Source organism: Artibeus jamaicensis, unplaced genomic scaffold (assembly GCF_021234435.1).
Source record: "Artibeus jamaicensis isolate MK-2021 breed Jamaican fruit bat unplaced genomic scaffold, CSHL_Jam_final scaffold_369, whole genome shotgun sequence".
Lineage (NCBI taxonomy): Eukaryota > Metazoa > Chordata > Mammalia > Chiroptera > Phyllostomidae > Artibeus > Artibeus jamaicensis.
In genome coordinates, this window is record NW_026522042.1 from 27,177,568 (window position 1) to 27,191,336 (window position 13,769).

Consider the following 13,769-nt stretch of genomic DNA (forward strand, 5'->3'; position numbering starts at 1 on the left):
TGATTTTATTAAAAAGGATTCCTCTTCCCCCTTTCTAATGTAACCCATGACACATATCTCTCTCTCTCTCCTTTTTCTTTACAAACCAGGCCTTTATTTGTGTAGCTCTATGGAAAACAGACAATTTCATGAACCACATAGATGTAAGGTGAAGTATCAAGTCACCCGCTGAAGAGGCTGCTTCTAAAATCTACTCAAAGGGACCAGTACTGTGGTTCATTGAGTTCTGAGAGCTTATTGAGGGAGAAGGGGCTCTTTGCAGGGCAGATGAGGAGTGTTTACAAAGCTCATGAAGCACCTTCCACTTCAAATGTTTGCCACACAAAGTTTCAGTTGAATAGCATAATCCTACAAGGCGGGCAATTTGGTCAACTGAGCTCTAAAACTCAACTAACAGAAAAATGTGTAACAGAACAGGAATTAAGGGAAATAGTGTATTAAAGGAAGTCTTCTAATAGCGTGACCAACATTCATTTACCCATAATAACAAGGAGCCATGATTTGCACAGGCCACATCAGCATCTGCACAGGCAGGGCAAGAGGGAGAATGTAATCTGTGTGTGTTAAAGTCACTGTTTACTGTTATGCTTGACATTATAAGCTATTGCACAGTAACATTGCTGACAGTTCTGTTGAGGTGTTAGATTCTCACACATTCTTTTCCATGCAATCAGGTAATCTGTTCTTCCTGTAGTATTTTTCTCTCCCCATTTATATGGGTATTTTACATTATTTTCACTGCATTGATCAGTCTCTCATTTATTTCTATTGGGAATTACCAACCTGAATTCTGATTTTATGTTTTGAAATTCCCATCAGCTATCATATTCATTGTGACCTAACAAACATTTAACCTATGGATTCAGAAATGGTACTTAAGAGCCACTTTTCAAGTGCCACAGATGTGATTGTGATTTTCTCATATGATCTTTCTCAAAGTTGTTTACTGATCTTAGATTTCATAGCCCACCTTCCCCCTCCTTTTTTTAAATATGGTGATATCATTGATTAAACCAAGATTCAAAACACCTTAAAATAAAATGAAGGCAACTATAGATATTTTCATCCATTGATTTTCATAGAAATGAGCAGCTACATGTTTCTGCATAAAGATTTTTGTATATTTTCTGCATACCTTAATAAACTCAATTTAATATGATATGGCATAAATTAGTTAACACATGAATTTGTAACACATTTTTTCTATATTATAGGTTAATAATTTGTATTGAAAATCCATCTCTTCTCTATCCTTTTAGGAGAGATTTCACTTACTTTTAGGCCTCTGGTCATTTTATAATTTTTTTCACCATGTTAGGTAATTCAGTAATATGTATCTCTGAGGATTTAAAACTCAATCTGGTTTGCAGTGGTGGTTATAAAACATAAACTCTGGAAGCAAAGTGCAAGGACTTGAACTCCCTCTCTGCTGGGTATCAGGCAAACTGGGGAAGGTGGCATAGTCACTCTGTGCCTTGGTGTCCTGTCTTCAAAGTGAGAATAGGGTGTTTGTTTCTTAGACGGTTGTTGAACCAAATATGAGTCCACACAAATGAGGCCCTACAGGAGGTGTTGAGTCTGAAGCCAGTGGGAAGGGCCTTTCACCCCATTGCCATATGGCCCCTTCCATTTTCTATCCTTTTTTTTACTTTATTTTTTTATTTTTCAATTACAGTTGACATACAATATTGTATTAATTTCAGGTGTATAACTCAGTGATGAGACATTGTATAACTTACTAAATGATTACTCTTATAAATCTAGTGCCCATTTGGCACCATACATAGTTACTGCATTATTGACTATAACCCTAAGGCTGTACTTTACATCCGCATGACTGTTCTGTAACTACCGATTTGTACTGCTTAATCCCCTCACCTTTTTCACCCATCTCCCCAACCCCCTTCCATCCAGCAACTGTCAGAATGTTCCCTGTATCTATGAGTCTGTTTCTGTCCTGCTTGTTAATTTTTTATATTGTTTAGGTTTCACATATAAATGAAATTGTATGGCATTTATCTTCCTGTCTGACTTATTTCACTTTGTTTTAAGGTCTCATTTGTCTGGTATAAGTATTGCTACCCCAGCTTTAGTTTGTTTGCACTTTCTTGACATATCTTTTCCCATCCCTTTACTTCCGGTCTGTGTGTGTGCTCTTATCTGAAGTGCGTCTCTTGCAGACAGCATATGTAAGGGTCTAGTTCTGTTATCCATTCAGCTCCCACACTTTTTGCAGCCACTTGGAATCTTTTATTCAAACAAAAACCACTGATGGATAATTGGTTATGACAATTAAATGAATGGTTACCAGGGACCCAAATATTCACATGGAGTCAGAGCATCCTACAGATTACTTATTAAATACATCAAACAAACTTAGTTTCTCCAGTGATGAGACAAAGTGGTATTGTGTCATTCCTGATGTAACAGAGAAGTATACAGCATCATCTATAGAGTTATCTTGCCAAAATGTTTTCACTTTTATCATGAGAAAACAACCAGACAAAGGGGCATTTAATCCATTTTCATTTAAAGTAATTGTTGATATCCCTTGTCAGGTGGCTCAGTTGGTTAGAGCATTGTCCTGAACACCAAAAGGTTGTGGGTTCATTTCCTCATCAGGGCACATAACTAGGTTATGGGTTTGATCCCTGGTCACCGCGTGTGCGGGACAAAAGCAATCGGTGTTCCTTTCGATTTATCTCACATGATGATTTTCTCTCTATCTCTTTCTCCCTTACTCTCTCTCTAAAATCAATAAACACATCCTTGGGGGATGAGGATTCAAGCAAAATAAAAAGTGAAGTAATGTTGATAGGTATCTATTTTCATTTTATTATTCATATTTTTTACCTTCTTTTTCCTCCTTCTTGTTAAAGAAGACCCTTTAACATTTCTTGTAATACTATTTTGGTGGTGATGAACTCTAGCCTTTTCTGGTCTGGGAAGCTCTTTATCTGCCTTTCCATTCTAAACAATAGCTTTGCTGGGTAGAGTAATCAGTGTTGTAGGACCTTGCTTTTCATCACCTTGAAGACTTCATGCTGTTCCTTCTGGCCTGCAAAGTTTCTGTTGAGAAATCAACTGACAGTCTTTTGGGAGCTCACCTGTATTTGACTAACTGCCTTTCAGATCCTCTCTTTGTCTTTAAACCTTGGTATTTTAATTATATGTCTTTTTGTGGGCCTCTCCAAAGAGAAGAGGGCCCATCTTTTTTGGGACTATCTGTGCTTCCTAAACTTGTATGTCTATTTCCATCACTAGATTAGGGAAGTTTTCAATTATTACTTTTTCACATAGGTTTTCAATTTCTTGCTCTCTCTCTCTTCTCCTTCTGACACCTCCATAATGCAAATGCTGGTATGCTTGAAGTCGTCCCGGAGGCTCTTCTTACTATTCTCATTTTTTGGATTCTTCTTTCTTTTTGCTATTCTGAATTGGTGTTTTCTGCTTAGTTATCTTCCAAATCTCTGATTTGTTCATCTGCTTCATCTACTGCAATGTCGATTCCCAGTAATGTATTCTTCATTTCAGTTAGTGTATTCTTCATTTCTGACTTGTTCTTTTTTTATGTTTTCTCTCTCCGATTTTATGTTTTTTATAGCTTTGCTAAAGGTCTTACTGAGTTCATCTACTCTTCCTCTAAGTTCACTGAACATTCTTATAGCCAGTGTTTTTAACTCTGCATCTAGTAGGTTGCTTATCTCTGCTTCGTTCAGTTCTTTTTCTGAAATTTTGTTCTTTTCATCATTTGGGGCATGTTTCTTTGTCTGCAGTTTGGTTGTCTCCCTGAGTTTGTTTCTATGTATTAGGTAGAACTACTATATTTCCGGGTCTTAGTAGAGTGGCCTTATGTAGCAGGTGCCCTGGAGGGTCCAATGGCACAGCCTGCTTCATCACCCAAGTGGGGCATTCCAGGTGTGTCCCCCATGTGGGCTGTGTACACTCTTCTGTTGTAGTTGAGCCTTGATTGCTGTTGGCACCTTAATGGGAGGGATTTACCCCAGGCTGATTGGTTGCAAGGACTAGGTGCAGCCACTGTGGAAATTCAGCTGTGGAGTGGCCAACTTTATGGAGCAGGACTTACTTCAGCAAGGCTCTAGTTGCTGCTGAGTTCGTACCTTCAATGCGTCCCTTGTAGAAGAGTTTGGGTGGTGCTTCAGCATGGTATAAGGATGTTCGCTGTCACCCCTATTCTAATATCAGTTTATTCTAAACAGTAATAATTTTAACAGCTCACTTATTTGTTTAACATTTTCTACATATTAGGTATTTAATGCTTTTCATGCATTTAAAGCAAACAACAGTCCCATGCTGCCATTTTTTTTTCACTTTGCAATCAGGAAACTGAGCTTAGAGAGCTCTGGGAACTGGTACAGCACCAGGAATTACCAAAAGACTGGCGTGAGCCCAGCTCTCTAACTTCAGCAGCCACACTCTGAATAAGTTCCATGAAAGTTTCTCCGGAAAAAGCTAAAGTGAAATACAAATATGAGCCTAATGATATTCATAAATTCCCTGTTACCTTTCCTTCCTCCTCCTATTCTGAGATGTTGCCTTCCTCCTTCTGCTTAATTAACTGCATTTCACACTCTATTTTTACATGTTGACCTAGTCTGCCTTCTAGTCTTCATCAGTTTTTGCCTGCTGCTGGGACTGTTTTTCTCAAACTGTTCTCATTTTATTCATTTTTAATTTACTGTCCTTTGAGAGTTTTTGGCATGGCTAGTCAGGTCTCCACCTTACATATCCTATTTATTAACAATTATGTTTTTTTTAGATCTCAATATTATTTTCTGATCTCTGCTATTTTGTCTTCTGTCCTGTTAATCATTGTAATTGTTGCATTAGTGATGAATAATTTGGCATAGATTTCTCTTCTGATATCAGCAACCATTTGAAGCAGGTTTAGATATAGATACTCTGTTTCCTGAATGAAAAAAATGCATTTATCTGGAAAATGACAGGTGTACTTGGGCTTCCCTTTTCTTCCTTCATTTGGCTGGCTTATCACAACTCTTAGAAAATAAAATTTTATTTATCTTTCTGCATTTGTTCTTCTAAGAGCAAGGTTATGCCTGATCTAAATTTTAAACCCCTTTCACCATAATATAAAGCATGTGGTTCATAAATTTATAAAACACAATTTTAAATGACCTGTTTGTAGTATTTTGGAGAAAATATAAATCCTTCAGAAATTGCATGAAGACATAAAACAGATTTTTCTGGTTATAGACTTAATATTTATTAGTCTAATCTGATCATTATGAAACAGTCCATCAGGGCAACCTCATCATTTCCAAAGACCACTCCTCTAAAAATGTACACATTTTTTGTTTAGAAAGTTTTTCTTATATATTTTTCTCATTTTCATCATGTCATGGTGCCTACTCCCATACTTTTGGTAATTATAAGATTAAAAACTCATTGGAAATGAGAAGCACTAAAGTCTTAGTTAAAAATCAGTTCTCAGTATTAGAATGTGTCCTTCAGCTCACTTTGCAACTGTTTTTGTCTTTTCAACATGATCTCCTTAACTTCTCTTAACAATTGTTTTCTGGATGTGACATAATCTCTTTTGTGTTTGACTTGGCATAACTCACTTAATGTAAGAAAGGATAAAATAAGCTCTATTATCATCCACTAAGAAGCTCAGAAAGTCAAAGTTGTGGGGGGTGATTTATAGTTGGAACCCAATGCCACATGGAGCATCCATGATAGAAATGGCCACACTAGACGCTGGCTGTATTTTGGATATTTTCTGATCTACAAGGCCAGGAAGTAAATATCCTGTCTAAAATTGATCATGGCTGATAATTGTTGCAGCAGTTAATACCTGAGCACATATGAAACATGCTGCTTTTAATTTATAAGTCAAATAAAACCTTATGTGTCAAATTTTTGATCCAGAAAATTTCAAAAATTATAACACGAAATGAACTGAAAATAATTGATAAAGGGACTGATAAATTTAAATTCAGTTTGGAAATAGCCATATGATATAAATAACTTATAAAATCTTCTCAAAAGAATTTGGACATGTGGAAAAGAGGCAGTTTACTCTGGGAAAGCAAAGTAAGCTCATTATTGTACGTGGTTTATAGTTGGGCTGGTCTTCTCCTGCTTGCCTGACTTTCTCCGGCTATATTTGTTACTGTGACAGCTTTACGTGGAAGGAGGTCTATGAAAATCTTCTGCAAGTTATTTGACAGGAAGGAGAGCAGTCCTCCATTCACTGCTCTAGGACTAATTAGAGAAACACAAGCCCCACCTCCCTCCACCTCCGCCCCACACGTGTGCATTCCACCCTCACTTTTCCTTATTTTTTTTAATTCGGGAAAATTAATTGTAGTACTAAGTAAGTTTCTTTTACACCCTTAGTAAACATCACATGAATGAACAAACACTTTAAGAATTTTTTCAACAGGAATGGTAACTAACTGTCCATGATTCCCATAAAATATTCCCTGTTTATCCTCCGGGGTTTGGTTTAGCAGAGTTCACAGCAGATTAACAAACCTTCTCTTGGAAGCCGGTAAGCAATAAACAGACAGCAGATGCATTTTCCCTAGAGCTGAAAGTCTTATTTCTGAAATCGCATGCCAATTATTATTTACTGGACAACATTGAATATATTGGTTCAAATGTGACCAGTTACTTTTTTTTTATTCTTCCAAACCCTTATTTTTTTGTTGGTTTTTTTTAATGTGTGTAATTTTTCCCCCTGCCTAGACCTGGTTAACCGTTTCTGTGAGCAGGTCCTCAATTTTTTACTTTGTCCCTACTTTCCTGTCCTAGCCCCATCTTCCCCTGGTGTCGACTCCGTCCCCTTGCAGCGCACAGGCAGCCAGCATGGCCCACCGACTGCCGCCACAGCCACCTTCCAGCGGGCCAGCTACGCCGCCGGCCCAGCCTCCAATTACGCGGACCCCTACCGACAGCTGCAGTATTGTCCCTCTGTCGAGTCTCCGTACAGCAAATCCGGCCCCACCCTCCCGCCCGAAGGCACCTTGGCCAGATCCCCGTCCATTGATAGCATTCAGAAAGATCCCAGGTGGGTACAAACATTTTCCTTTTCCCTACGTGATGTCCAAGGAGGTTTTCTAGCCAGGCATTGTACAGCACTATTTTTTCCTACATCACATTGTTGCATTCATGTCACGGGCTGGGTATTAAAGGATTGACTTTGGTTGGGTTTTATAATCTGTTGTCTGATTTGGAGTGTGGCTATCAGTCATGGATCCCTAGTATCTAATGCAGTTCAATAGTAAATAATACAGATGATCTTTTGATCAGAACATGAGTAGGTGCTGAGGTTCCAGCTATTGGACAAGATCTAGAACAGCTCTCTTTAAAGCAAAGGAAACTGAGGATTGGGGATGATCTCATTTGATGTCAAATAGCATGGACTAGGTATTTTATTGTTTCCATGGACATATGCTTTGTTGCTACGCATTGTTTCTATTGTTCAGCATTTAAAGCAGTTCATAGACCAGGCTATACTAGAAGTTAAAAACTTAGAAAACCCATGTTACCTTTATTTTTCTGTGTCTGAAAGTGAACATAAGGTTAACGTTGTCTGGGCATTGATAGAAACTTGAACAGAAGGCATTAAGGAAATTGTTACTTTGAGATGCGTCTCTTTTGGCTTCCCCTTCTTCAACAGTGGCAAAGGGATTTAGTGATGCTCCACTTCTGAAGTTGGAATTGCATTCCTGAGGAGTTGAATGATGTTTTATTCATAGCCATTTGATTTATGCTGATAGAGTCTCATAAATATATATATCTGCATCTGTGAATACCATAGATATGTCAGATTTCTGGTAGTTCTTTATAGCGGGGCATGCAGCTTGACTCCAGTGCCATACTTGAAATTCATCTCCAAGAACTTTCTCTGATAGAGCTCACAAGTGCATATGTAGTGTGTTGAGCGGTTTGCATAGATTATCTTGTAAAAAGATATCTCACCTACACACATAAAGGCAGAATGGGATTCGTTTATGGTATTCTTGGAGATAGCTACTTTAGCATAATTCACCCCCACCCCGAGGATTCATGATAAATACGTTTGGTAGAACCTCTGTTGTGAAAGTGAGTTGTAGTAAGCGTTCACTGTTAACCACTAGAAATCAGAAGTCCACTTCCATTTACACTGTCCAGTGTCCTGCTTATTAAGGTTTTCAGTCTCCACAGCCCACAGTCTTGGTCCTTTCCTGTTTCGGTCCTGTGCATATATAATGTTCTCCAGCTAACTGTTCAACACTCTATTTTTTTAATTTTATTTTTCAATTACAGTTTACATTTAATATTATTTTGTATTAGTTTCAAGTATACAGCATAGTGGCTAAAATAAGTTTTCTTGACATGCCACTCAAAACATACAGAAATAGAATGGTAGTAAGCTGTTAAGAAATGCTAAGTAGAATATTGAATGAGCATTGCTTTATTTAACATTGTATATTTAAATAAGGATAAATATTTTATCTCCAATGGGAAGGTTTTAAATTTTTATATTAGGGGAATTTGGCTTAATAGGGCACAAAATTTATGTTCCTTTAGCTACAGATAAGCTTCTTTACTTTCTACTGTGTGTTACATGCATTTTATTTTACTAAGTGGCCTATCCTTTCTATTTTCTATTACTGTCCCATTTATAGTCCTTTTTCCTCTTTCATTATATTGTCAAGGCTCTTTTCAAGTTATGGATTATAACCCTTTTATTTATTGAGTGCACACTATCAACCAAAAAAGAGAAACACCAATAAGAAATGTTCCACTGAACAAGATAATATTGGCCACTAATCCTTTGTTTGTGTAAAATTTTTATGCAGATTAGAGTTATATGAATTAGAGATTTACTCTGCTTGTTTTCAAGAATGCTAGATATAAGCCTTAAATATGTGTTCATCCTAAAAAAAAAATTATGCCACCACTCTCAGCCCAGCTACACTAACACGGACAGAACCGGATCTAGAACCACAACTGGACTGCTGAGACCTAACACCAGGGGCACTGGTAACCTGGCATCACGCACATGGACAGAGTATAAGATACAATGAGGCCTCGCTGTAGAGTTTTTGTAAAATAAAAGAGTCTGTCAGAGTGCTCAGATTTAATTGAGAGACATCCAAAAGCTAAAATTGACATCTAAAATCTAATACTTTTTTATGACAAGATATTTGCATCATCCTTCAAATAATGAATTTTTATTTTCCCCAAGTCTCTATTACCAGAACTAATATGTTTAACCTCTAGGGTTCAAAATGATTTATTTCATCATTCTAGCTTATGATTTACACTTTTTTAGTCCTTAAACTTCTCTCACCTCCTATACATATGTTTTTAAAGAGTGTTAAAGTTTTATCACTAAATAGCAGACCACTGAAGCCTCTTTACTGTTACAGACATAGCTTCATAGCACAATTCTCAAAGCACTTTTATGACATCTTTGATATAATTCTACTTTGGCTAAGGGGAACTAGTATCTCCAAATGCCATGCCTTAATAAAAGGAGACCTGGAGTTCGAATGGCTTATCGAAGATCGCAGTGCCGGCACATGGGTGTGCAGCTGAAAACCACGCTTTCAGGGCACTGTGGCCCATATTGGCATGAACATTTTTATTTTCTAATAAAAATAAAAAGGAAAGGATATACTCACAGCCCTTACGATATGTTCAGAGTATAGTAGTACCAGGTGTCTGCGTGTAGGGGCAGGGAGGAGTGAAGGAAATGAAAACCATCTTGAGTAGACCTCTTCTCTCTGCTAATTGCTTGTTGGATAGATGGTCTTTATTTTTCTTTTCTAACATGTGCCTTATTTCTCTTATTGCAGTCCAGTGTCTTTTCTCTATTAAAGAGTTGTAATATCACTCAGTGAGAAGTTTTCAAAGTGTACGCTTTAAAATAAGAAATTGAAATCAATCTAGTCCCAATTCAGTCATTGGAGGAGACCAGAGACCCCCTATTAGCTCTTAATTACTCTACGCCTGAGCATCTATAAGGGTCGGCTCTGAAGTGCTGGTGTTCTCCATCACGTACACGTTAATGCAAAACTTGGGTCTTTTCACTGTTCGAGGCCCCCATTCTGTACTCCAACAAAAAATGCATAGAAACTTTTATACGAGAGATGGTAAAGTCTAATGGTTACTATAAATATGCTTGATAAAAGAAGAAAAGTTTGACTAGGATATTGACTGATGTAACTTAATGTGTAGGTTATAGAAGGAATAGCATCTTTTAGTAATATTTGATTAATCCCTTCTCAAGCTATTATAATCCTTGATGTACACTTTGTAAAAAAGTCTTTTAAACAGGCTTAATGAATCTAAATTACCATCAACATGATTTACAATAAAACTGCCTTTTTGTTATTCAACATAATAGAGAAATAAACAAAATGGCACATCTTTACTGCTGAATTCAGGCCCAGATAAGCAATTGCATTTTCAGTTGGCTCTCAAATTTGTGCTGCAAGTTTTGTTTCAAGCCACAATATTTGACCAATAGTAAAAAGGGGAATTTTAAGGAATTATCTAGTGCATTTCTTATGTATATTTTATCTGCTACTTATATCAATAAAATTATCAGATATTATTAAATATTATTAAGTAATATTGCTTATAAATTTCTTATCATTAGGTAAACCTATGTTAAGAATGTTTCTAAATGTTTCTTCTTTATTGTTTGCCTGTCCAATTAAAAAAACCACATAGATAGGATATAGTGAAATGAGTGTTCAGGCAACAAAATATACCACAAAAATGTCTTTTGAAAGATGAAGATTTGAAAAATATCTTTTAAATCTTTATTAAAGTTTGAAGTACTATTATTGTGTAACTTAAGTAACATGATTGAAATGTTTACAATGAAACAATATGACAGCCTTCCCAGTTTAGTTCCCTTGGGTGGTGAATCTCTGGGGAATTAATTTGCTTTTCACTTCAAACACCCCATAATCACTTATTTAACTGGGGAGCTGTCAGAGGGGAAAATAAAACCGAACAAGTTAAAAACCTTCAGAGTATGAAGAGCACTTGGAAGTCATTTATTCAGTTAGGCTAAAAGGAAATCACACAAGTGGCCATTCATTCTCTGCTTGAATGCCTCCAGCAATGGGCCACTCACCATCTGTGGAAGAACTTTATTAATCGTTTGAATAACTAAAACCTTGAAAACTAATTCATATGGATACAAAATCTGCATCTCTTGTACGTTCATTCCCTGACCTCAGAAATCACAGGAGAAACGCCTGTCCTTCTTCAAAGGACAGCCATGAACACAGATGTTAAACCTCCGGGCATTCACAGGTGTCCTGCGCCCCTGCGAGCTGCAGTCAGTCTCCTCTGTGACTTGTCATTTCTTGGGCTCTTCTCTGGGAGGCCTGCAGTGGCCAGACTCCTTCCTAGTTCTGTCTCACATGTCACCAGACAGGCAGGCAGAGGACAAGCAATACCTCTGGGCATCCTGGGTTCATAGTAGGTTTTCTTGATAGGTAAGACGACAAAAGTGTTTATAATGATGATGCTGATGATGATAATTAAAATTATTTAAGTGATATGTTCCATGCTCAGCGTTAAACTTTTTGAACTCATTATTTTATTCAATCCTCCTTAAACCCTCGGACCCCCTGACGTGCATCTTTATGGTGCCCGTTTTATCTGTGGGCAAGCTGAAGCAGAGAGCGTTAGAAGTTGATCCTGTCTGTCTGACTTCTAATTCTATGTTTCTAACTCCTGGAAGACTGATACAAGTGTTACTGCTGTAGTCACATAAAATGCCAGGTCTTTCCACATGTGACTCTGCAAAGCTCTGAATCAGTTATCTTTACCTTAAATTTTTAATTTTCTTTTTCACTTAATAAGGGACTTTACATTTACTTCTTGTTAGGTGATTCCAGTTCTTGACCCTACAGAAATATGTTCCTGGTCCCAGTTTTGTCTCCCAGTGCAAGGGTCCCCAACTCCCAGGCCACGGAGCGTAGTGATCCATGCCTGTTAGGAACCGGGCCACACAGCAGGAGGTGACCTTGAATTTAATGCACTTGAATCATCCTGAAACCATCCTTCCTCCCTGGGCCCTGGAAAAATTGTCTCCAACAAAACTAGTCAATCATTGCTACTGTTTTATTTTCAAAAAGGCTGGGACTGCTGATCCAGTGTGATTACTGTACCCACTGCTCCGTGTCACTTGGAAATTTGAAAGGCATACACATCTTCAGCAAGCTTTTATCAAAACATAACCAGAGTCGGCGGCCCCAGGACAGAGCTTTGTAGCTTTCATTCCCCTGGACTGCCCCCCACCCAGGTCCATCTGAAGGCACCGCACATGTTCTAGGTGGCTTTTCTTTGGGATATTCTATGGTGGGCTCTGCAGGGTCAATGACGACATGGAAAACAGCTTCATTCTTTAAGGGGCTTTTAGAGTTAGTTATACAAGAGAAAGACATAGTCACAAGCCACTGGAATGCATTGAGTAAATAAGACTGATGCACAAAGGAAGTCCTGAGGAGAAATTGAGTATTTGGCACAAACTTTGAAGAGTAGGTGATATTTACACATGGAAAAATGGGAGAGAAAGCTTTCTAAGCAGAGGTTACATACAGTTCAAAAGAAGAGATGGCTGGAAATGGAGGGAGCAGGGCTGGTCTGAGTCAGTCACTCCTGCCCAGTTCTGCTAGGACGTGGGGTACACAGGCAGCAGCCATCTCTGAACCTCCCCATCTACCCCCCAATCCCAAGAAAACATTAGCTTGCACCTCCATATGCCGATGTCTTTTACTTACAAATTATAAACATAATGTACTAATTTCTTAGGACTGCCATCACAAATTAGCACAAACTGGGTGGATTAAACCGAAAAAAAACTATTCTCTCACAGTTCTGGAAGCTAGAAGTTCAAAATCAAGATGTTGGTGCAGGGTTGCATTGCTTCCAAAGGCTCCAGACGAGACTTCCTTCCCCTTGCGGCCCCCCACTGCCCTGGCTGCAAGGCTCCAGTCCCTGTCTTTGTCTTCATGGGGTCTTCTCCTATTGGTTTCTATGTTCTCTTCTTATACTGACACCATTCGTTGTGTTTATAATTCTTTAGAATCAGTACAACATTGTCTTAATTATATCTGCAAAGAACCTATTTCTCAATTAGGTCACTTTCTGAGCTTCTGAGTAGACCTGAATTCTGGGGAGGCACTATTCAGCCAACTCCACATGTGCTCATGTCCAAAAATGCAATTTATACTATATAATAAATGTGCACAAAAGATAGAACTGAAAATACAGGATTTTAAAGATGAAACAACATAATAAAAAGGTTTTGCTTCAGTTTACATTTTTAATCATAAAATATCTCCTTTCGAAAGAGCAATATAGTTAAACATGTTAGACCCGAACAGATTTTCATTGTTTCTACTGGTTGAGATGGCTGGGGGTTCATCGCTACAGACACAGACAGACAGGTGAACTTGGCCATGTCTTGGCTTTTGGACGTGCGAGAATTGTTAGTGCTTTCTTGTTTTTTCTGATGTGTGTATTGTTAGCATTGGATCACAGGCAGATAATCTAAGCCAAAATTTTGCACGGCAGCAAAATTTTGCTGCAGGAAGGAGCCCTAGGTGAGGAGTGCACATGAGCAAAGGTGTCCTTTTAAAGCCTCCGTGTTGGAGCTTCCGATAAAAGACACGCCATCCTCTGAAATGCAGGCCCAGTGGGAGGGCCTGGGACCATTCTTCGTTCCTGACTTTGTTTAGGTACGTAAGTGAGTGGAGATTCAAATG

At 38.1% G+C, this 13,769-nt stretch overlaps 1 protein-coding gene across 1 annotated transcript in view; it reads left to right on the forward strand.

The window, feature by feature from the left end:
* CTNND2 (catenin delta 2) overlaps positions 1 to 13,769 on the forward strand; it is an 841,098-nt gene that overhangs the window by 491,590 nt on the left and 335,739 nt on the right. Inside the window, exon 9 of the mRNA XM_053657171.1 lies at positions 6,799 to 7,054. Coding sequence (XP_053513146.1) covers positions 6,799 to 7,054 — 256 coding nt within the window. The remainder of the gene's footprint in view (positions 1 to 6,798; positions 7,055 to 13,769) is intronic.